The sequence below is a fragment of the Salmo salar genome, chromosome 14, assembly GCF_965601325.2.
Source record: "Salmo salar chromosome 14, fSalSal1, whole genome shotgun sequence".
NCBI lineage: Eukaryota > Metazoa > Chordata > Actinopteri > Salmoniformes > Salmonidae > Salmo > Salmo salar.
Window position 1 is genome coordinate 75,153,196 of NC_138304.1, and position 24,515 is coordinate 75,177,710.

General features: G+C 43.6%; 1 protein-coding gene across 1 annotated transcript in view; it reads right to left on the bottom strand.

Annotated features, from left to right (window-relative positions):
• Positions 1–6,869: 6,869 nt before the first annotated feature.
• LOC106569864 (teashirt homolog 1) overlaps positions 6,870–24,515 on the bottom strand; it is a 35,531-nt gene continuing 17,885 nt past the window's right edge. The window contains exon 2 of the mRNA XM_014141542.3: positions 6,870–11,338. Within this exon, the coding sequence (XP_013997017.3) occupies positions 7,980–11,338 (3,359 nt within the window). The 3' untranslated portion in view covers positions 6,870–7,979. The remainder of the gene's footprint in view (positions 11,339–24,515) is intronic.

Below are 24,515 nucleotides of genomic sequence, written 5' to 3' on the forward strand. Positions count from 1 at the left end.
TGGACATACTGCCAAATTCTCTAAAATGACTTTGAAGGTGGCTTATGGTAGAGAAATGAACATTCAATTCTCTGGCAAAAGCTCTAGTGGACATTCCTGCAGTCAAAACTTGACACATCTGTGGCAGTGTGTTGTGTGACAAAACTGCACATTTTAGAGTGGTTGTTTATTACCCCCAGCACAAGGTGCACTTGTGTAATGATCATGCTGTTTAATCAGCTTCTTGATATGCCACACCTGTCAGGTGGATGGATTATCTTGCCAAAGGATAAATGCTCACTAACAGGGATGTAAACAAACGAGTGCACATCATTTGAGAAAAATAAGCTTTTTGCGCGTATGGAACATTTCAGGGATATTTTATTTCAGCTCATGACACATGGGACCAACATATGTTGCGTTTATATTTTTGTTCAGTGTACAACAGCATTTAGACAAAATAAAGGTAAAATAAAAAGTTAAGCTATTCAACAATGAAGAGGTATGCTTTTAGTTGCTTCCAACAGTGACTGATGCCAAAGCGAAGATGCTGTAGCCTGTCATCCCCACACACCTGCGGGCATCATCAAGAAAAAGTGTCTGATAGATTCAGAAACACGGTTTGGCAGCCATCATTATTCTCCAAAGAGACGCTTTTGTCACATCTCCATTCTTCAGGAGCGTTAGCCTGATGAATAGTGGCTGAGCTCTATCTCTGAACACGGTTTACTTCTGACAGGGCCACAACACTTTACAAGATGGCTGTATTTCTAGCAATGGAATGAACACTGTCCGACATTAACGTTTTTGTTTTGAGTCTTCATTTCCTATCTTCAGGCCTGAAGGCCAGGAAATGGAAATGGATAGATCAGCCATCCTCAACAGGCGGACTATGGTCCGAATTCAAACCCAGAAGAGGCTCATACAGACCACTGGCCCTGACAAAAAAATAAAAGAAATAAAAAATGTGGTGGCTTGTTACTACTGTACGCCAAATATCCACGGAACCTTTGCCACAGGAAATTTGTGTGACCTGACCTTCTCAAATGGTAGTTGAGTATCCCTGGGATAGATGATGGAAGTTAGCGACTAATCGTTTACAGTATGATTGAATCACAGCAGCAATGCAGAGTACAGTTTTTACATCCCTACTCCCTATGACATACAGTAAGTCCCTACTGGGATATAGGTGAGGTACATGTCGTACAACACTGTGGTAAAGATTGTAATTCTTATGTACTTTTACTTGTACTCTTGCAGGTGTCTGAGTGGAACAGAGAAATATATGATGAGTGACACGGGGTTGTTTATATTATTTACACAGTTTCCCTTTGTATTCATTTTGTGAGGAGGAAATGAACGTACAACGACATGTCTGCCACAAGTCGCAAGACTTTACATTCACTAACCATGTTTCCAGCCACAGTTTTTATGCAAGTAAAGGAATACCATGTAAAGAAAATCAACAGCTGTGATGGAAACCGGACGTTTCGTTACAAGTTTATAAATGCCTACAGATAATTTGTTTGTTTGTCACACTGGTGGGACCTTTTTTGTGTCTGTAAAATTCATAATGCGAGAAATTACGGTGGAAATGCCTTTATGCGCAAATATTGATATAATAACCATCATATCGATGACATGGTGTGTGGTCCTCCCACTAGGACTTAGAAAACCATGCAGTTTATTAGGCTACAGATGAAATAAATTGTGATGAACTTCTCAGGGTGGGGAAAGTGCACGGTGATCAGTTTGATGGTCCTTTACAATAACCATCGAAGGTCTTATTCTGGTGACATAATGATCGATGCTTGACAGCAGTTTGACAAATACAGATATTCTTATCCATAATAATCTCATCATGTAGACTAGCCTACCCACACAGCCTACCTGTACTGTAGGGTATCTGCGAGCTGTTGGGTAGAGCACACGTGCCAAGACCAGAGGAGGCACATTTGCTATTTAAAGCAACAGTTTTTGTGACAAAACTATCGGTGGAGTCGATAATGCAATGGAAACATATTGAACTTTTTATTTTGTATTCGGTACATGAAAACTGAAGGGAAAAAAATTCTGTTTTGTGTGCACTACTTCATCATCACACCCTACTGGTGGGAAATTGCGCGTATTTTCTTGATGCAGATTTTTTAATATTCGCATGAAAATCTGTCACCAATTGGATGGAAACCTAGCTACTGTCTCCAATTGTCTGGCCACCAATACATCATGGAATGATATTTTCAAAAATAGTCAAATTCATTTGCAGTACACTGCAGCACTCTGACTCAGGGCTTTTCCTTTTGATTATTATAAATCGTAAACATATAGAATTCATCATCAGGCCTTTTGCTGTAAACACCCTTTTGCTTAACATCATATTTATGCCACTGCCTGTGTGTGTGTTTGTCGGGTACTATTGATGACATCTAGCCAATTAATTTTTCAGTTTTTCTTTAAAGCAAAGAAAGAGGAATCGCAAGAGAACAAACAAAACATTGGCTGACTGATTGAGGGGCTGTGTTTGTGTGATGACAGCTCCTTTACGAATGAAATCTAGGAAAACATATAATCATATTTCGTGTGGTTGAAAGCAATGCTGGTCCATGTTAAAACTTAATTCTGTGATTGGGCTTTTCTATCATGTGTAATGCCTTCAGAAAGTATTCACACCCCTTTTACCACATTTTGTTGTGCTACCACATTAATGTAAAATGGATTAAATGTAGATTGCGTGTCAATGGCCTACACACAATACCCCATAAGGTCAAAGTGGAATTAGGTTTTCAGAAATGTTTACAAATGTGCTTAACAAGTCACATAATTTGCATTGACTCACCCTGTGCAATAATAGTGTTTAACATGATTTTTTTTATGACTACCTCATCTCTATACTCCGCACATGCAATTATCTTGTAACGTCGGCTTCCAACTCACACCCTCAAACATATAGGTCCCCTGAACACAGCCCACTTTCCAGCCCACTTTCCAGCTCACACTCTCAAACACCCAGATCCCCTGAATGCAACTCACTCTCCAGATCCCAATCACCTGAATTCTAATCACCTGTTCACACACCTGTATGTCATTATCACACTATTTAGTTCAATTCTTTGCACCGCATCACTGTGAGGTATTGTTTGTTTTGTGACACATGTCTTTCTGAGCTCTTTTTCCCCCTTGATTTTACTCCTCCCGTGCATGATAGTTTTTGCCTGCCTCAATAATGATGCCTTTTGCCTATTCCCTACCTGTACTTTAGCCTATCGGATTTCCTGTTATCTACCCATTGCCTAGACTACGTTACTAGCCTTTTCTCTGCCTGTACTGTTGCCCTTTTGGACCCCCTGTGTATGACCTTCTGCCTGACCCTGGACCCAGCTACCTGCCTCCTCCTGTGGTCCTTTGCAATAAACACCTGCTGCGCCCTGCGCTTGAAACCAGCTCTCTGTCTCCCCTTGTGTTCATTACATATCTTTAAGGTCCCTCAGTCGAACAGTGAATTTCAAACACAGATTTAACCACAAAGACCAGAGAGGTTTTCCAATGTCTTGCAAATAAGGGCACCTATTGGTAGATGGCAAAAAAAAACAAAGCACATATAGAATATCCTTTTGAGCATGGTGAAGTTATTAATTACACTTTGGAGGGTGTATCAATACACCCAGTATCTACAAAGATAGTGTTCCTACCTAACTCTTTTGCTGGAGAGGAAGGAAACCGCTTAGGGATTTCATCATGAGGTCAATGGTGGCTTTAAAACAGTTACAGAGTGTCTTGTTTTGCATGCATTGTACAAAATAATAAAATGTAGTACTACAGGATATTTCTTAACGTAGCTCTTTAGTAGCTAGCTACAACTTGCATGTTCACTTATCTCCAACCATGATCAACTGACCATGACCTAACCATCTGTGTGGTCTTAACCAATCATAGCACAGTATGATACGGCGGTAAAATGCATCCAATTATAATTCAGTATGTTTACACATATGAATATTACACAGAGTTGACTGGCTGTTATAGGAGAAAACTGAGAATGGATCAACAACATTGTAGTTACTCCACAATACTAACCTAAATAACAGAGTGAAAAGAAGGACGCGTGTACAGAATAAAAATATTCCAAAACATGCAACCTGTTTGGAAAAAGGCACTAAAGTAACTGCAAAAAATGTGGCAAAGAAATTAACTTCATGTTCTGAATACAAAGTGTTATGTTTGGGGCAAATTCAACACAATACATCACGGAGTACCACTATTCATATTTTCAAGCATGGTGGTGGCAGCATCATGTTATGGGTATGCTTGTCATCGGCAAGGACTAGGACGTTTTTTGGGATAACAATAAACGGAATAGAGCTAAGCACAGGCAAAATCCTAGAGGAAATCCTCGTTCAGTCTGCTTTCCAACAGTTACTGGAAGACAAATTCAACTTTCAGCAGAACAATAACCTAAAACACAAGGCCAAATATACAATGGAGTTTTTCCTGAGGGGTCTAAGTTAGTTTTGACTTAAATCACCTTGAAAATATAGGGCAAGACTTGAAAATGGCTGTTTAGCAATGACCAACCAATCAACAACCAGAGCTTGACAGAGCTTGAATAATTTTTTTTATAATAATGTGTGAATATTGTACAACCCAGGTGTGCAAAGCTCTTAGAGACTTACCCAGAAGGACTCATGGCTGTAATCACTGACAATGGTATTAGTTCTAACATGTATTGACTCAGGGGTGTGAATATTGATGTGTAATTTAGATATTTCTGTATTTCATTTTCAATAAATTTGCTAATATTTCAAAAGTAAAAATCACTTTGTCATTATGGGATATTGTGTGTCGATGGGTGAGAAGAAAATACAGTTAATCCATTTTGAATTCAGGCTGTAACACAACAAAACAAAATGTGGAATAAGTCAAGGGGTATGAATACTATCTGAAGGAACGGTATATGTGCAGCATGTGATACCAGACCATGAGTTCAAATGGCCTTGAGCGTTTGCTAGAGCCTGCCTGGAGTACCAGATGGTTTGCACGTTTGGGACTGTTCCATTGGTTCCATTGTGCCAAGCAAGCTCAAAGAAGCACAGGTAAAGCATTTTTAATTAAATTCCAATAGATAGTAGACTATACCACTCAACCAGCAGCTTCTTTACATAAAGGGAACTTGGTAAGTGGACCCCACGTCTACCCAATCAGTGACTAAACATAAGCCGATACATAATTTCATAAGATACTGTACCTGAACTTCTCCCAATAAATGTTTTCCATTTAAGAATATTTCCACCTGTATGTAACAACTGAACAAACCCCATATATTTGTTTTTCAAAGCATTGTTTACCCCTAATGTTTATGTCCCATATCGACTCAACTTTTCTCTGTGACTTAAATCCCTTAGAATGTGTTTTTTTCCTTTTATGACTTCCCCAGCTCCTTATTGTTTCTCTCTAAAGTGCCTCAGGCGAGTGTAAAAGAGATGTGTGGGGTGGCAGTACTGTGTCATCTTAAATACCTTCCGGAAGAAACCTGCCATGCCCCCTTTATCAAGTTCCCAGGTGCCTCAGAGAAATTGGAGGCTTAATTCTATAATACACCTGAAACTGTTAAGTCCCTCACAAATCCTGATTTTAATGACAATGTCCTTTATTCTCTATATTTTGGCAAGAGAAGTGACTAAGCCTACTGTATATACCCATTTCCTGTGGTAACTTAAATTTGAAACTATTCCTACTGGGATTAAATGTGCTGAGCGTCAATTCTTTGTGTTCTGATTTTCTCAAATAGTCAGATGCCATTGACTACTGATCTCTGAACTTGTGGAGGACAATTGCTCTGGCCTATCTGTGATGGCATAGAAACGAATCTCTTACTGTAATTTACAATGTGTATGTTACAATATCTAATGACATCATTGGATTGGGCAGAAGATATTAGATTTTGCAATCATCAAAACAATAAGTTTAGTTCTCTACCGGTCACACTGGTGTAACTATGATACTATTTAACCAATGATTTATGGCACATGACATACGCAACACTTATGACTATACTATGACACCTGTCATTACCAATCCATGACATTCAAGAGATTCGTACGTAATATTATTTGATTGACTGATGTGTACGGTTTTGGGAAACTATTTGTCCGTTCAAGTAAAAGAGTTTGAGATGATATATTCTCTCTCATACCCAGTATTTTTCTTTTTCTCTGTGGCCCCCTGTGTCCACAACACATAACCGTCCCATAATTGAGTTGAAAGGAGTAAACGTTTGATTCCTGAGGCCCACGAATCCCCCCGGAATCCAGTGTGTTGCGTGCGAGGCAAAGCTATGCAAATCTGCTTAACTGTGCCTCCCGATGTTGTCGTCTGCTCTGCAGGTAACTGCATTGTGGCCTTATGATTACAGCGATTTACATAGTCTAAGCGCTAGGACCGCGCTAAGATCATTAACAAAAGGGGAAGGCCGTCACCAGAAACAGCAAACTGCTATGAGAAGACAGAGAAGCTTAACAGGCGCTGTTGTGCCAAACCCAGAAGTTTCTCGACTCCATTGTCACGTGAATCGCTTCAAAGTGCAGCTTGTTGGTCACTGTGACACATTACCTCATTTCTGTGACTTCATTAATGCTCATTGGTGTGTGTCATCAAGAGGCTGACAGACAAAACACACAATTTGACAGACAATATGAGTGTCTCTAATCAGTGATAGACAAACTACATATGAAAGGTCATGTCTTGACCACTTAAAACGCAAATATTTTTTCTGAGGGTCAGGTTATCTTGAAGTCGAGAATTTACATATCCATTACGAATAAATTAAATGTATGTTTTCCTCCATGATGCTACATAGCCTTATTGAAAGAAATATCCAATTTAACAAAGCAGAATCCAGGTTTAGAGTTTATTTTACAATTGCAGAAAAAAAACAATACTTTCATGATTTAGAGGATAGATTTCTGAACAGTATTAATGATAAAACATTGAAATGTATAATTTATTGTGCATTGCATGTTTATTTTAACATACAGTACCATGCATCAGAAGAGATGGCCGTGTAGTTATATTTAATCATGTAAACCACAACGAAGGACCTACTTTTCATTGAAAAAAGGACATGTTCTGGCTCTACAGTATATATATACTGTATATATTTATACCTATATACAGTACATAGTTATTTGTTTTTTTCCATATTTTCTATAAAGTGACAATATAAAAATGCACACAGTACAAAGAATGTTGAGCTTCTGCAAATAGCAAGATATGATTACATACATTTACACATACTTGCTGATCATTTATATATTTATCAGTTTTAAAACTTCATTTACAAGTTGAAACTGAAGCGGCACACAATCATAAAAATACAACTGGTATCAAAGCAAATATGGCAATACCACCATTAAATAATACTTGATTAGTGAAACAAATATGCAGAGAAAAGCTTAACATATTCATGAGTATTCTGTTCTTTCTGCAGTTTGTCAGCAGGCCTACATATCATCCTTTAACATGTTCTATCCCATATGCAATTTTGAGGTGATCAGAAGTGAGAATCTAAACGTTGAAATGTCATCGTGCCATGGAGTTTATTAACAATCCTAATGTGTGCCTCTTCATAGTAGCCCAAGTGCAGAAATCCTTCTTACTTTTTCTCTTAAAATGTATTTCCAATATGATTAGTTGAAAACAACAAAAAACCTTCATATCAATCACATATTTTCAGAATTTGTGTGTTTGTGTCAACATTTTTTTTATGTTGGTTTAATTCACTGAAAAACATGCACAGACAAAAGATCCTAAAGATCATAGAAACTATCTGCTGAATGTGTGTTGAAAAATAAAAGACAACTGAAATCCAAAACAGAACATGGCCCAGTTTTATGACAGCAGTTACTTCGGACTGATTCCAAAGTCTCAGTTATGATGCAGTGCAGTATTGAGATATAGTGCAACAATTCAGTAATCAGTCATGCCATCAGCTTTGTCCACCTCAATTAGGCTTTATCAAACTTTTCTAGTTCAGTGACAAAGATGAGGTGGTCCTCTGGCGACTTGCCATGTGTTTTGCTAAGGTGAAGCTTGACCGCGTGCTTGCTGACAAAGGTCCGATTGCAGAGCGTGCACTGAAATACAGAGCCTGAGTCTTCCTCGGTAAGTCCCAGGGAACTGAAAGTCTTCTCTGTTATCATTCTGGTAACTGCCTGCTGCTCCCTAATGTGATCTATTGAAAGCTTGGAGAGGTCCTTCATGCTAAAGCCTAAGTGGGACTCCAAATGATTTATGTAAGAGGAAGGAGTCCTAAACTGAGAGGCACAGTCACTGCACAGAAACAGGGGCTGGCCCGAGTCAATGTTCTTCAGGAATTTTGTCCCGCCTGTCCTCCTCAGCTGGTACTTGACGTTGGCCAGCCAATGGGAGATAGTGGTCAAGGAGAGACCGGTGAACTTGCAGATGTGGACCCGCTCCTGGGGGCCTAGGTCAGTCATGACGAACTTGCCTTCAGACGTCTCCCGGAGACAGGAGGTAAACTGGGCCTGAAGGATGAGGAGGTGCTGAGGATTCCAGTTGGACTGCCGTCCTTTCCTTTTCTGGACTGCAGAGAGCTCCTCCAAGCCATCCTCGAAGGCGCTGTTGTCCGCATCAGATTTCTCCGAGATGGAGGACGGAGTGGAGGATTTGGGCGTCAGACGGCCAGTCAGGTTCTTGACCATGTCGGAGATGTCCATCAAAGCATTTTGGGACGACAGAGATTCAGACAAGCTTGAGAGGATGGGTCTGTTGCTGTTATTGGTATTACAGTTGGTAGTGCTGTTTAGCATAGTGGAGGTGCTGTTCGTAATTAGTCCGTTAGTGACTTTGGATTTCGTCAAGTCCATGGGCTGGTCATTGTTGTCATAGAATCGATTGATTGACTGAACTTGTTTGACCTGAGTGGAGATGTTCATGGGCTTCTCCAGGATGTTGTTACTGATCTTGTACAGCTTCGACAGAGGGTCTAGATAGGGGGTGGCCGTCTTTGAGGCCTTTCCCAAGTGATTGTTCATGATGGACTGCAACGCACTGAGGGGGTTGACAAAAGGCTGCTCCGGTGAGTGATCAGTGATGATTCCCAAGCTGCTACAGCTGTTGCCAACTGCCGTTTTCTGCATGTCTGTTCCGTTCTTCGTTGACAAATCTGCTTTGTTGTCTTTTGCCTCTCCCTCTCTGCTTCTAGGCTCACTCTGATCCTCTACGGCAATGTTTTTCACTGGCTTGGGTGAGCCCTTCCTCTCCTTGGACAGTGGACAGGGTGACTTGGCAGATCTCGCTTTGCATTTATTTTCGGAGGTCTTTTCCTCCTTCTCCTTCTTCACAGTGACTTTCCCTGTGACTTTTTCCACCAGCTCTTCCATGGCCAACACATTGTTCTTGTGGCTTGGAGGTGGGGAAGGGCTGCTTGGAGAGTGGATCAGATTGCTGGAGTCAGAGGACATCATCTTCAAGCTGCTAGTGCTGAACAAGGGTTGAACCACCTGGACACTCTGCATGGAGGACTTCAAAGACCCATGGAGCTGGTAGGCAGCGTGGATGCTAGGGTAGCCAGCACCACCCCAAGTGGGCGTGCCAGTCTGGGCCTTGCTGATTGCACTTGACACAGTGAACTCTAAGGACTTCAGGATATCCAGACCTCCTTTGGGAGTCTCCTCCAGGTCTTCCTCTGTGAGATACTTGTAATGTCCAGCCTTGCCAGGTTTCTCGCATTTCTCAGTCGGATCCTCTTTCTCCTCTTTGATCTTCTTCTCTGGTTCACTCCTCTCCATGTTCTCCTCATGCTCCTCCCTTTTCTCTTCAGTGGAGGAGGAGTGCAAGGGAGGAGAATCAGGCTGTGACTTCACATTGGGCACCAGGAGTCGTGTAGAGGTCGGAGGGAGAGGAATGGACTGTATATTTTCCTCAACCACGGGGTCAAACACCAACTGCTTCCCCTTTTTGGACGCTGAGTTGGTCACTTTCAGAAAGTGTCCTGTGACCATCATGTGGGCTGTCAGTTGTTGCAGGGTGTCGTGGGAACTCCCGCACTCCATGCATTTGAGGATTTGGGCCTTACGCGCCTCAAACTGCCAGGTGTAACTGGCACCATTTTGGTAGCCGTAGCGGTTATTTGCTGTGACATAGGGGTTAACTACTTTCTGGTCTTTTGAGGTCTCTCCCAGGTGTACACCAGGTGTGTTGTGGACAAACTCTGGTGAGCATGGGGACACCAAGTCCTGAAATGCTCTTTTTCTGGTAGGGGGCACCAGCTTTGAGACGAGGGCTGACATGGGTTCTTTTAGAGGCACTTTCTGGTAGTGTTTCGTTTTGATCATGTGGACGCTCAGGTCCTGCAGGGATTCAAAGGAGTGTCCGCAGTACATGCACTTGAGCACCTTTTGAGCATCCTCCTTTCCTTCCATCTCCATGAGGGAGCGCTTACGGGGCTTGGACCACCTCTTTCCCCGCTCCTCCTCTTTGTCTTTGTTGTCATCACGGTAGTGGCCTGACTCACTCATGTGCACCGTGAGCCCCACTAGTGTGTCATAGGCTCCGCTGCAATCCTTGCACCGGAACTTGCTGGCACCGGTGAATACTGGGCCGTAGAGCTTGTTGTTCTGCCGGTACAGCTGCACAGTGCTAAAGAGGCTTGGCTCGGGGAGGAGATTGTATGGTGTATGCTGAAGAGTTTTGGCCAAAGCTGCTTGGTGCCAGTCGTAGGCCACTCCACCGGTGCTGCCAGTGTTGGTAGTATTAGCGGTGCTTGTAGCGCTAGTGTTGCTGGTAGTGTTGGTAGGGGCAGAGGTGCCACTGCTGCTGTTGGTGTGGTTATTATTGTTCACAAGGCTGTTAGCTTGACTGTTAAGGATAACGTTGCTCCCCTTGAGGTTGCTTCCATTGCTGATCACACTGCTGACCTTGTTGCTGTTACTTCTCAGCATGTCCATGGTGATGCTAGACCAAGAGGCTTCAGAGATCAGGTTAGCATAGACGGCTTTCATCTGCGCCAGGCTGTCCTGCAGAGACAGGCCGTTGGGGACCTTCAGGTGTTCTACTTCTCCTCTGACTGCCTCTTCCTCCTCCTTATCAAGTCCGTCCTTGGAGGGAGTACTCTGGAAGTCAATAAGCTGGTCGCTGGTATCACTGAGCGGAGAGGCATAGCCGGCGTCCGGGTTGGTCCCATTGCTGAGCGGGGAGTTCTGGAAGCTGAATCGGTCCCCGGCGTCGTCATCCTCGTTGCAGAGGTACTCGCCGTCATGGCCGTCTAAGGAGAGGCCGTCGTCCTGCAGGTGCTCCTCATCGATCTTGTCATCAGCCTTAAATTCCTCCTCGTCCCCATAAGCTGAAAAACACAAGAGGAGAGAAAAAGGGACATCAGCCAACTCATTGGGGCAGAACATTCCATCAGATGTGTATAAAGATTCTTGATGTGTTTATCCCGTAATGTGTGTTTGTGTTTAACGTGTGTATACCATGCATGTCTGTATCTCTGAGTGTGTAAGAGTGTGTAGGTGTAATGATTCTTAAGATATTTTAGTCAATAGTCCTGGCAGAGGACGCAGCTTTGCAATTATAAAAGTGGCAAACATCCATATCTTGACGATGATAGATAGTCCCCTACACTGTGCAGCCTAACGAAGGTATCAAACAGTATGGCTCAGCAAGGGTAAAGGAGAACACAGATGAGCAAGAGGAATATTTCCCCTTGAGTTCAAAAACTAGGGACACAAGCACAATTCTACATGATGGAAAACCGGTTCCCAAAGCAGCAGATGCATATTAATCAACACTGAGAGTCCACTGCGTTTGACAAAAAAGGTCAGTAGCCTACATTCAGTATGTTATAACTCATGTTTGTTGCTTTGTAGTGATTTTATGTTTTAACTGCATGCTATCATACACTCTATATGGATGTATCCTGTTGAATGCAAATATACAAAAGAAAGTTGACAGTGTTAAATCCTATCCATTTCAAATATCCAAATGATTAGACTGCCCAGAAAAAAAGGTGACCCCAACAGTCACAAGCCAGTTCATGTACTAAAATGGCTTCCTCTCTTCTAGATGGAGGGCACTGATTCTCTCTGACTTTGAACCAGTCTCTGCTGCCACTGTGCCACTCACACCCTGCCCGTGACGTGTGATGTAGCGATAGCGGGTGAGCGTGCCAGGCCCTCGGCTGGGATGGCATAGAGTTGGCATTGGCAGTGGAAGTCCTCACAGTATGACGCGTGGAAATTGCCGGTGGACATGACATGCCATGTTGTCACCGTCCATGCTGTACTAGTTCTCAGGGAGTCAAGTGTGCCGGCTTGCGGGGAGAAGGGAAACAGTGTTACCCACAGAGGATGGGGGCGTGAGTTCTGAGTATACTTTCTCCACACAGAATGACTGTCAAGGTTATATCAAGGTTCCTCTACATTTAATCATAGTACTTCATCATAGTATTTTTTTTAAATCAGAATTGAGGAAAAACTACACATTTGACCTATATGTTTATAAAAATAAATAAATGTTTTCTTCAATACCAAAAAGATGATGTAGTCCTTATGTGGTAGTTCATCAGATAAAGGACGATTAAATGTTTAATAAGTAACAACAGCATGGCTATGGTATGTGGCTAATGAAATAGCATTTTCCTCTGGATTTGACACTTTTAAGTGTTGCCAGCCTCGAAAAGAGAATAATGGAACTCTTTGTCGGGGCACAAGATGAGAGAAAAATACTCCATCCATACCATTTATTTAATGACCATTATGGAACGGGACTGAGCACTTAACAAGGCACTGCCTGTGTTGATCAGCTGCCTGAGTGGTTATCTTTAATGGCAGACAAACGACATGGGATACCAACCCCTGTAGCTATGCAGGAATTACGGCAGAAATGTTACTTTGAGAATAAGCCTATAACCAGTGTCAACTGTCTCTCAAGTATAATTCCAGGCCCTCTGGACTCCGAGACAATGTCAGATATCAACTTCCTCTAAACTGCACTAAGTAGCAAATTAAGAATTGTAGAGGAACGTACTTCCAGCTGTCAAACCTGTTCGAATTTAGCAATATTTATGTAATGTTTCATTCAATATGAAAATGTGCTGCACGGTAATCGTAAAGGAGAAATACACTGAGAAAAGGACAGAGAGAGGGAGTGAAAGAGAGACAGAGACAGACAGATGGAGACAGTGCTCAGGCAGTTCACCTTATCCTCTCCCATAAGATGCTTGTCCAAGGTGCCAGTATCAGTCTCTAGCGAGGAGGCAGATGTGCTGTCAGCCCCAGAACAGCGTGTTGCCGCTCAGGCCCATAATCAGAGAAGACATAATACCTGATGTTTGTGAGCTGCCATTTACTGCTGCCTGGGAAAAGCTGGAGGGCCATAAGCAACTGTGACTACGGTGTGTGTGTGTGTGTGTGTGTGTGTGTGTGTGTGTGTGTGTGTGTGTGTGTGTGTGTGTGTGTGTGTGTGTGTGTGTCTCAGTCTCGCTGTGTCTGTGCTGGTATAAATGTGTATGAACATCCATCGCTGTGCTAGAAAAGATAATACTACACTATTGCTCACATAATACCTGCAATCTATCTGTCCAACTATGCCTAGCCCAGAGTCCGGCATTACACCCTTTCAAAAAGAATCAAATTCAAGCCAATGTCAACAAAATCTAAAAATCAACAGCATTGTCAAGAGCATTCCGTATTTCATTTCATTAGAGCGTTTGGTTGAGTACCTCAAAGCACTGAAAACTCCCCCATCACACTTACTCTCTCGCAGTCTCTAAATAGCTCATCACACTAAAGAACGCACACCCCCCCCAAAAAATTGCCGTCTCTAATATAGTTACCCTTAGCTCTCAATGAGTGGAATGGGTAAAGAGGGAACGCCTTGACAGAAAAGACAGACAAGACAACCTGACACCTCTTAAAAATAAAGTCAGTCTTTTCCTGCACACACCTCAGCCCAGACCCCCCCTACACACACACTTCCCCCGACACCCCCAGTCTGCTGCCTCCACCTCGACAGCCATCAAATCAAATCAAATTGTATTTGTCACATGCGCCGAATACCGTGAAATGCTTACTTACAAGCCCTTAACCAACGACGCAGTTCAAGTGTCAAATCATGTATCAGTGTCAGGTGTTCGGGTCAGGGGGGTGGGTGTCAGTGTCCACAAACAAGCCTTTGTGGACACAAGAAAGAAAAAAACATAGAAGTCGGACATTTTTTCTTCTTCTCTCCCTCCTTTTTTGCCATCTGTGGGGGAAAAAAGAGCTCCTGGTCCCACCGGCGGCTAATAAGGCAATCAGAGATGGAGAGATGCTGACACTACTCGTTGAGCCGCCGCTTTCAAGCTTCACTCAGAACAATGGAGGGAGGGGGAGGGAGAGGGAAGGATTAAAATGGGGCAGGGAAGGAAGGGGGATGTCTGTTGTGGTTGTCAGTCAAAAAAAAGAGGGAAAATAAAAATAAGCCCACTTTGTGCTGTCATGGAGAATGGAAGAGGAAAAGGTTTGTAACAAAAAAAGGAGGAAAAAAGGTGCATTTAGGAGTTAGCTGACAGAGGTGTGAGCAGGGGAGTTTGTCTGTCTATGGGTGGGTCTGAAATGGTAGAGGGAAAGTATGTGAAATTGACTGTAACCTGAGGCAGCAAGATACAAAGTAGAAGGTGTGCATTTGTTTGTGTGTGTGAGTGAGGGTTGGTTGGTTTGTAAGCATCTATTCCTATCTACCCACCTGGTGTGCTAGGGAGATATTCTGTGTGCATGTATCAATCAGGTGTGTCCCTGTGTGTGTGTGTGTGTGTGTGTGTGTGTGTGTGTGTGTGTGTGTGTGTGTGTGTGATGGTCTCACTACATTCATGTGTTTTTTTTTGTATCTGACAACCCATGTGTGTGTTTGTGTCAGTGTCAATGACATGTGTGTGTGTTAGTATGTGTGTGCGTAAATGTGTGTGTCAAACACAGAGGGGACGTGTGACGGCTGTGGAAAGGAGAGGGAGAGCAGGCCATCTGCGTCCAGAGACGAGCCTGTCACTTTGGCCCGGGCTTCCTCCAGACAGGTGACACCTCGGCAGGACACTACCGGGCCTTTGCTGTCACACACACACACACACACACACACACACACACACACACACACCACCCCTAAGTGTATAGTACATAGATGAAAACAGACGGACATTCTCACAGTCACTCACACGCAAACATGTACAAGCCTTCTCTATGCCAAGCTCAAATCTGTGATATAATACTACATTTAGAAAAAAATTGTCATCTGTTATAGCTAAGCATAAAAATAACCTTCCTACTCTCACAGTACTGTTTCTACATTGTGTCTGTGGCACAGAGTTTGTGATACTATGCACAATGAATTCCCAACTAGCTGTGCTTTCTCTCACACGCAGTGCCGCGTTGACATTCTCAAAAATTACATCGGAACAACTGGAGAATCAACTGCTTCAAAACAAATTACATGGAAATGAAGTTTTGCTTCCTGAGAGAACCGGCAGTTTCTCTCTCCATATAATGTTATATTAGAACGTCTGAAAAATGGAGTCATTTCACATACTGTATATTTCTACTTGCTCGTTTCTCTTGTGCAAATCTGCCACTTAAACCCATAATGCTATCTGTCATGGGACGCTGAGGCTACACCATTTGGCTGGTGTCAAACTTAACCAAAGCCTTCGGGAGAGAAACAACGTGCGACAGGGAGCGAGTGCAGTTGAGCGCGAAGCAGCACCACCGAATTGCAACTCACACACATGCCACACACACACACACACACACCCCTCTCAACCCTCCTTATTTATTTACTCTGTCTCTGAGAAGAGGACCAATCCCGGCAGTCATTTGTGGTGCTAATGTCCAATTCCGCCTGCTCTCACTCCTCTGATTTAGCCTGTGTCGGGCTCTCTGCTATTCCAGACGGGCAACCGAGTCGCCGTTTAGACGGCCTTCAAAATGGGGGCTGAAACGTTGCGAGTCGTATTCCTTTCTCCCCGCTTCGCTTTGTCACTGGCCCCTCTGCTGTGATGGCTTTGGACAGGCCTGATCAGTGTGTGTCATTTGACCTGCATGGTGTATGTGTGTGTGTGTCAGGGAGAGGGGGACAGTGGGACAGGCTGTAAATAAAATGACATTATTATTTCCTCTGTCCTATCATGTAGAAAACCCAATTATGGTAATGCAGAGCATGTCAGGGAGAATACGGCACAATCTCTTTCTCCCTCTCCCCTTCTCTTCTCTTTCTTTCTTCTTCTTCTCTGGGACAGCCACTGCTGCACATGCCGGGGTGGTGTGATCCTGTCTGTTCCAAGCGCTAGCGGGCCCGATGCTAAAGCAAGCTGGCGTTTAGGCCTAGTGCCTACGTTCGCTAAGACTAACTGAGGAAAAACTGCCAGACCTTTTCATTTACGTCTGTGTGTAAAAGGGTCGACAGCATAGGCTTCATTTCGAGATGATTCTCAGTTGTTCCCTTTGTAAAAAAAAAAAAAGAAGAAAAAAGCCACAGGGCATCCTATTTGTTGGGCATTTTATTTACTGTAATGGTGAGGACATCTTTGTTTTTTTTACTTATCTCCTGACTGCTGATGGTATACAATCTCCTATAAGAAATAATGAAGGTATTATTTCAGTAAGCAAAGTTTGAATGCTATTTCGGGTGTCCAAACCAATTTGCCCCTCAATATGCCCAGGCACAATCTATAGCAGGGAAGAGCAATCCCAGGCCCCGTCCCCGCAGGAGGCCTTTTGGTAGGCCGTCATTGTAAATAAGAATTTGTTCTTAACTGACTTGCCTAGCTAAATAAAGGTTAAACAAATCAATTCTGTTTTTACCCCTCTTTTTCCATCATACAATCCTTGCTTAGGGAGTTACCCTAAGCATGGGGGGGTGGGGCTTTGAAGTTCTGAGGCTTGTTTTACACGGACTCCACCCACCTCTCTCCAGTATAACGCCCCTCCCTCCCACCTCTATAAAGTGACATTGATTTGTGCTGCCGTGGATTCTGTGGAGTGGTTGCTATACATTAATATATGCTTTACCCTCAGCTTCCTCTTAGAAAAGTCTGTTCACAGTTCCACGCCCCCCAATCCCCGCCGCCCATGTGGAATAATTAACCATATGGCACAATACCAGCGGGGCCTCCAATAGCTGGTGTACTGTTCCAGCAGGACGTGCAAATTCATATATTCGGCTTTCCAAACAAATCTTCATGAGGTGGAGGAAAACAATGTTTGCTATGCAACTGAGTGCCCGTGTTCACTTTCGACAAGACATATGAAATGTCGGCTAAAGATAATAAAGATGTATAATGTAAATATACATTAAAGATACAAAGTTGTATTAAGATAATTTGATATGACACACCTTTTATCAAAGGTATAACATATTTGTGCCTTCTCATACACCTTTCGGAACACACCCCCATTCTCATCGACGGGGCTGTAGTGGAGCGGGTCGAGAGTTTCAAGTTCCTTGGTGTCCACATCACCAACAAACTATCATGGTCCAAACACACCAAGATAGTCGTGAAGAGGGCACGACAACACCGTTTCCCCCCCAGGACACTGAAAAGATTTGGCATGGGTCCCCAGATCCTCAAAAAGTTCTAAGGTGGCACCACCGAGAACATCCGACCGTAAGGCGATACAGAGGGTAGTGCGTACGGCCCAGTACATTACTTAGGCCAAGCTGCCTGACATCCAGGACTTATATACTAGGCTGTGTCAGAGGAAGGCCCAATTGTCAGACCCCAGTCACCCAAGTCAGACAGTTCTTTCTGCTACTGCACGGCAAGCTGTACCGGAGCGCCAAGTCTAGGACCAAAAGGCTCCTTAACAGCTTCTACCCCCAAGCCATAAGACTGCTGAACAATTAATTAAATGGCCACCCGGACTATTTACATTGACCCCCCCTTTGATTTTACACTGCTGCTACTTGCTGTTTATTATCTATGCATAGTCATTTTACAAATGACCTTGACAAACCTGTAACCCCCGCACATTGACTTGGTATCGGTACTCCCTGTATATAGCCTTGGTATTGTTATTTTATTGTGTTACTTTTTATAAAAAATGTACTTTAGTTTATGTAGTCAATATTTTCTTAAATATTTCTTGAACGGCATTGTGGGTTAAGGGCTTGTAAGTAAGCATTTCACGGTAAGGTCTACTACACCTGTTGTATTGGGCGCATTTCACACACAAACGCACACACTCCAATGTAATGTCCATCCTTATGCAAAGCGTGGCCTACTTCATCATAGGTCTTTGTTTAAACCCTAAGGTTGTGTAGCACAATTTCCCTGTCATCTGCGAGTACATTAACTTGCTGGCCACAGCCAAATTATGCTAATGGCCTGCTAAAATGGGTCATATACTGTAGACTGTGCATTTTACATCAGCTTCAAACAATAGGGTAAGGGGAGGGGAGGTGACAGGACTATTGGGTTGTGGAGGGGGGAGTTCTATCATCTTTGACCACTGTGACATCCCCATCCAGAAGAGGGAGATAAGTCAGGCATGAAGACATTACTAACGGTTTACTCACTGCATGTATTCCACCACAAATTCTTAGTCATGGGAAAAGTTACCAATCGTGACCACCCGTTTCATAATGTATTATTATTTATTGTAATAAATAATACATTTTAGGGGCTAGATCAGCTTTAATATTGCAGATAGATTGTAGCTTCTAACAATGCAATTGTCTACATCACTTCCAATCACCCAAAATATATATTCACATACAGTACCAGTCAAAAGTTTGGACACACCTACACATTCAAGGGTTTATCTTTATTCGTACTATTTTCTACATTGTAGAATAATAGTGAAGTCATAAAAACGATGAAATAACACATATGGAATAATGTAGTGACCAAACAAAGTGTTAAACAAATCAAAATATAGTTTACATTTTAGACTCTTCAAAGTAGCCACCCTTTGCCTTGATAACAGCTTTGCACACTCTTGGCATTCTCTCAACCAGCTTCACGAGGAATGCTTTTCCAACAGTCTTGAAGGAGTTAGCACATATGCTGAGCACTTGTTGGCTGCTTTTCCTTCACTCTGCGGTCCAACTCATAACAAACCATCTCAATTGGGTTGAGGTCAGGTGATTGAGGAGGCCAGGTCATTTGATGCAGCACTCCATCACTCTACTTATTGATCAAATAGCCTTTACAGGAGGTGTGTTTTGGGTCATTGTCCTGTTGAAAAACAAATAATAGTCCCACAAAGCGCAAACCAGATGGCGTATTGCTGCAGAATGCTGTGGTAGCCATGCTGGTTAAGTGTGCCTTGAATTCTAAAAACATCACTGACAGTGTCACTAGCAAAGCACCCCCACACCATCACACCTCCTCCTCCATGCTTCACTGTGGGAACCACACATGCAGAGATCATCCATTCACATACTCTGCGTCTCACAAAGACATGCCGGTTGGAACCAAAAATCTCAAATTTGGACTCATCAGACCCAAGGACAGATTTCCACCGGTCTAATGTCCATTGGACTTGGTCTTTTACCAAATAGGGCTATCTTCTGTATACCACCCTTACCTTGTCACAACACAACTGATTGGCTCAAACACATTAAGAAGGAAAGAAATTCCCCAAATTCACAAGGCAATTGTTAATTGAAATGTATTCCAGGTGACTAATTCATGAAGCTGGTTGAGAGAATGCCAAGAGTGTGCAAAGCTGTCATCAAGGCAAAGGGTGGTTACTTTAGTTCACCTTTAAACTATTAAGAACAAGCAGCATGAAACCTTAAAGTTAACTGATTCAGCAACAAACAAAAAAACTAAAGAAATGTCACAAATAAACTTCTGGTAATCACTCATTTTAATCCCCTGCTCTTCGCTCCTGCATTGCAGTACATGTCTCTCTCCTTCCCTGTTCTCATTTTCTCCTTTCTCCCCTCCTCTGTTTGTCCATGTTCTCTGGGAGCCATCTTTGAGCAGCCATAGCGACGGGTGCAGTCTATAAATCACCTTTTCCCTCCACTGTCAACTCCAGGCTGCTCAGAGATGAGACAATGGCCATTATATCATAAGCACTGCAGAGCCAACCCCCATCTAGCTGGCTGCTGCTGTTAAAACCTATGCAACTACAAAGTCCCAACGTTTCGCTAATGTTAGCTGAATGTTACTGAACATAATGGACTAGTATAGCCTCTGCCCCCAATATCACTGCTTCGCTGAAATAATGCAACCAAAACGTCCTAACGTTTTGCTAATGTTAGTTGAGCGTTAGTGTAGCCTATGACACCCACCTGGTTAAGCTTTGGGAGAAACTGACTGCAAGGTTTAGCTATTGTAGTTAGTGAAGCCTCTGCGTCATATAGTGATTTCTGAAGAGCTACATTTAAAAACCTATGGTTTTGGAAAGGTTAACAAAGTCAATATTGGACTGCTTCTAGAGCCACTATAAGCGCTCAGGTTTCGCTAAGGGTAGGACTCCGCCAAACATGTTCTAGGATAAGCAATTCCCAAGACCACCTGCAGTGACATCCTTCCCAAATATCTGTGGCATTGGTAGGGCCAAATTGAATCATGTGGGGACATTATTTGTATCACTATCTACCTATTTATTCCACAGATATTCTTTGACTTCAAGGAATTCCAGGGAGCTTGACGAAATCCAGTCCCTAGTGTTTCTATCCAGTCCTAGTCTTTTCTCTGCATGAACTAAACCTAAAAACACATTAAAACAAACTGAAATCCACATGTACAAGAGTTTTCTCTGGGGAAAAAAAGAAAACAAAAATAGGGCCTGTCCCTTTAAATCTCCCTCTGAAGTCACCTGTGTACAGCCCCCTGACAGTGGAACTTCCCTGGCCCAAACAACAGCTGCTCCCATCTCCTAGCAACAACCAGTTGATGGATGACCCCAAAGATGGATAATTACCATAAATCACTCTCTTTCTGCGTAGGAGAGAAAATGGCGAGGGAGAGAAAACAAAAGGCTTTCTTGGATACACCTTTCCATGAACCCTTGATGCATCGGTCACACTTTATTTGGTGAACATTTTCCATGAGGAAGTTAAGTTAGTAACCATCTCCCTGATTGGATAATCACCGGTTGCTGCCCAATCGGCTTGGCCGTAACAAAAAATTGCAGCAAATCAAAAGTGACATTAAAACTTGTTTTGGACAGATCTTTGCAAGTTTCTCGAAAGTCAGAGGCAGTGTTTTTTATGGCTACATCCAGTGAATAGAGGCTGTAAAATGTAACCAGATAAGATGAATCGCGTAACAAAAAACTGCACTAGAGGAGGAGAGACAAAAGAAAACAAAGTGGACTGTGAAGGGAGAAAGGCAGCATGGGGGAGTGAATAGTGGTGAGAATGATGAGAGAGGGAGGGGGAGAGAGAGAGAGGGGGGGGGGGGGGGGCAAGAAGAGGCCATGACCTCACCAGTTCTGTCTGGGTCTGGTTGCACAATAACCCATCAATCAACCCGTCCCTGTACCCTCAGCCCTCCCCTATATTCACATGGGCTGTCTGCTTTGTACACCGCTGAGGAACAACATGCACACACACAGGACACACACACACACACACACTCTTCCCTGAAACTGACCCCTTGTCTCTGAGGGAAAAACCCACACAGCCTGTGGATGAGTCAGATTAGAGACAGCAAAACTGGCTGCACAGGCAAACACATGTACGCACGCACAGACACAGTGATTGCCAAATCGAAGTAACTGATCACATGAGAACATCGTCTTCATTCCACAAAACAATGCCAACTCCATTCACATACATACAAACAACGTGACAGAAAATGGATCTTGTTACAGTATTGCACTGGTCTGTGTGGTCAAACAATCTCATTTATACCTTTTAAGTAAAGTGTAACTGGAAAGTTCAGCAATGAACAAAAAGGGAACAAGAAAGAATAACAATTCTGTCAGTCCACACGGGAGTGCGTGTGTGTTTATGCATGTGTGTTTGTGTTTATGTATGTGTGTGTGCGCACAAAGGAGGTGGGGGGGGGGGCGTGAGGCCTATTCCTGATGGCCGTGACAGTGAACTGACAAAAGAGGGAGGCAGAGGGGGAACGAGAGAGGCCCTGAAGGAGGAGAGACACTAAATCACAAACTGGCCTTTCACAGAAGAAACCACGTCACTGGGGATCAATACCCACATCTCTGATTGTGTGTGTGTGAGTATGTGTTGTGTGCGCGCCTGTTCACAGTGGTGTGTGTTGAGATTTCCCAGGGTAGGGACATGACTCTTAGTAAACCATCCATAACAGCTTAGGAGAGAGAGAGAGGGGAGGAGGAGAAAGGGGAGACAAAGACAGACAGACAGACAGACAGACAGACAGACAGACAGACAGACAGACAGACAGACAGACAGACAGACAGACAGACAGACAGACAGACAGACAGACAGACAGACAGACAGACAGACAGACAGACAGACAGACGCAGTAAGTGAAGGAATGTGCATGGTGAGAAATGGACAGTGACAGAGCGAAAGAGTGAGAGAGAGAGAGCGAAGAGAGAAGCAGTAAGTGAAGGAGTGAGCATGGTGAAAAATGGACTGAGAGAGAAAGAGTGAGAGAGAGCGAGAGCGCACGCGAGAGAGAGACAGGAAACCATCGCTCAACACAACATAATATCGTACTGAGGGCAGACTTTGGAGTGCTAGAACATTCTAGAAATGGAGACGAAAGAGAAGCTTACCTCCCTGGCAATTAAACTTTTGCACAGTCTCTGAAAGTGCCCTCTAACCAAGGGAATGGTGACTGTTGGGTTGATCTCGGAACAGTCGTGGAGAGAAATGTGTGTGTGTGTGAGCGCGCAGGGAGGGCAATAGTGAGTGATCCCTGTCAGCTTGCATGTGGCAGCCAAAATAAATTAGGCTTATGAAGACAAATGAAAAAGGGGGCCAGGCGAGTGACTTGGTGGGAGAGATGCAGAGGAGAAGGAGGGGGAGAGTAGGAGAAGGGGGAGGATGGGTGGGGTTAGGGATGGGTGCATGTGAGATAGAGAAAAATAGAGAAAGAAGGAGAAGAGAGGGAGGGATATGTAGAGGACATAAGGAAAAGACACGGACAGCTAGGAGAGACTCTGTGTGTCTGTATGTATTCCATCTGTGTATCGCACAAACTTTACTTTCTGTGCTCTCCATCTTCCTCGGTTTCTCTCCCCCTCTCCCGGTCTCTCTCCCCCTGTCTCGGTCTCTCTCCCCCTCTCTCTCAGGCAGTGTCATATGCGGTCCAGTCTGTGTAGTTTGCCAAGGCCTGGCCCCTCCATGATAAATGACACGTGTCATTCTGTCAGCCCCTGCCACTGGAGCTGGGAGGCCCCTTAGTGATGTATGACCCGGCCAAGCTGGGCTAAAGGAAATCAGGGCCATTTTGGCAGCGAGTACCAAAAGACCACAGCCCTTTATAAGATACCCTGTGTGTGTTCCTTTATACGAGACCCGTGTGTGTGTGTGTGTGTGTGTGTGTGTGTGTGTGTGTGTGTGTGTGTGTGTGTGTGTGTGTGTGTGTGTGTGTGTGATCACAAACTTTGCAAAGAGATATTTGAGAACACACACTATATGATACACACACCTTGTAGGAACGTACGTGCGCGCACAGACACACAGTCTAGAAAAGTACACCTCTCTCATAATGAATAGTTCCAGTCGTTCCATGAAACCCTATCCAATCTCCCTCCATCCACCCCAGAGACACTGACTTCATTTAATATACTGAATACCTCCAAATTGGACTGTTCATTTTATATCTCCTCAAGGGGAGTATAAGTGCATGTGGGTGTCTACCTGCATGTGTGTGTGTGTGTGTGTGTGTGTGTGTGTGAGTGTGTGTGGTGCATTAGAAGCTGTCAGACATACTAGCAGAGGGAGACAAATCATAGTCATGGTCTTTCCAGCTGTTTCCCAAATGTGGTGTGCAGGGGAGAGAGTGAAAAGGCTTCACTTTGAGTTTTGTTGCTTGATGCTTCCCAGAGCCAGATAGCTGACAAACCAAGCCAAGGGGAATGGGACACTGTGGTACCACACACACACACCTGGTCCGTCAACACCCTGCGCAAGCTGGTATAGGAACCGAGCCGATGCCAGCATCACACCAATATATAGTGCACACACACGCACACAGACAAGCGCACACACACACAGACAAGCGCACACAGACACACGCACACAGATATTCAACAGAAGACTGAACAGAAGTACAAAAAACTTTAACTGGGACATTCGATAGAATATCTTATCGCGTAATTCACAATTGTAAACGGTGAAAAAATTCCGTATTGCACCATAACATACAATCTGGTGTACCTGACAGATTTAAAAGATATCCAAATGAAGGACCAATGAAAAACGAAATACTTCACTGACAGAAGTCTTTCATCAACCATCCACACCTGCCATTTTGTCAGATGTCTGAAAAATGTGTTTCCTAAAAAACAAAGCATCTAGTTGCCAGACAAAACACACACACACAATGCACTGGGTGTTGTGGGGACTGCGGTGGTAGTGGGGGTCGTGAACTTTGG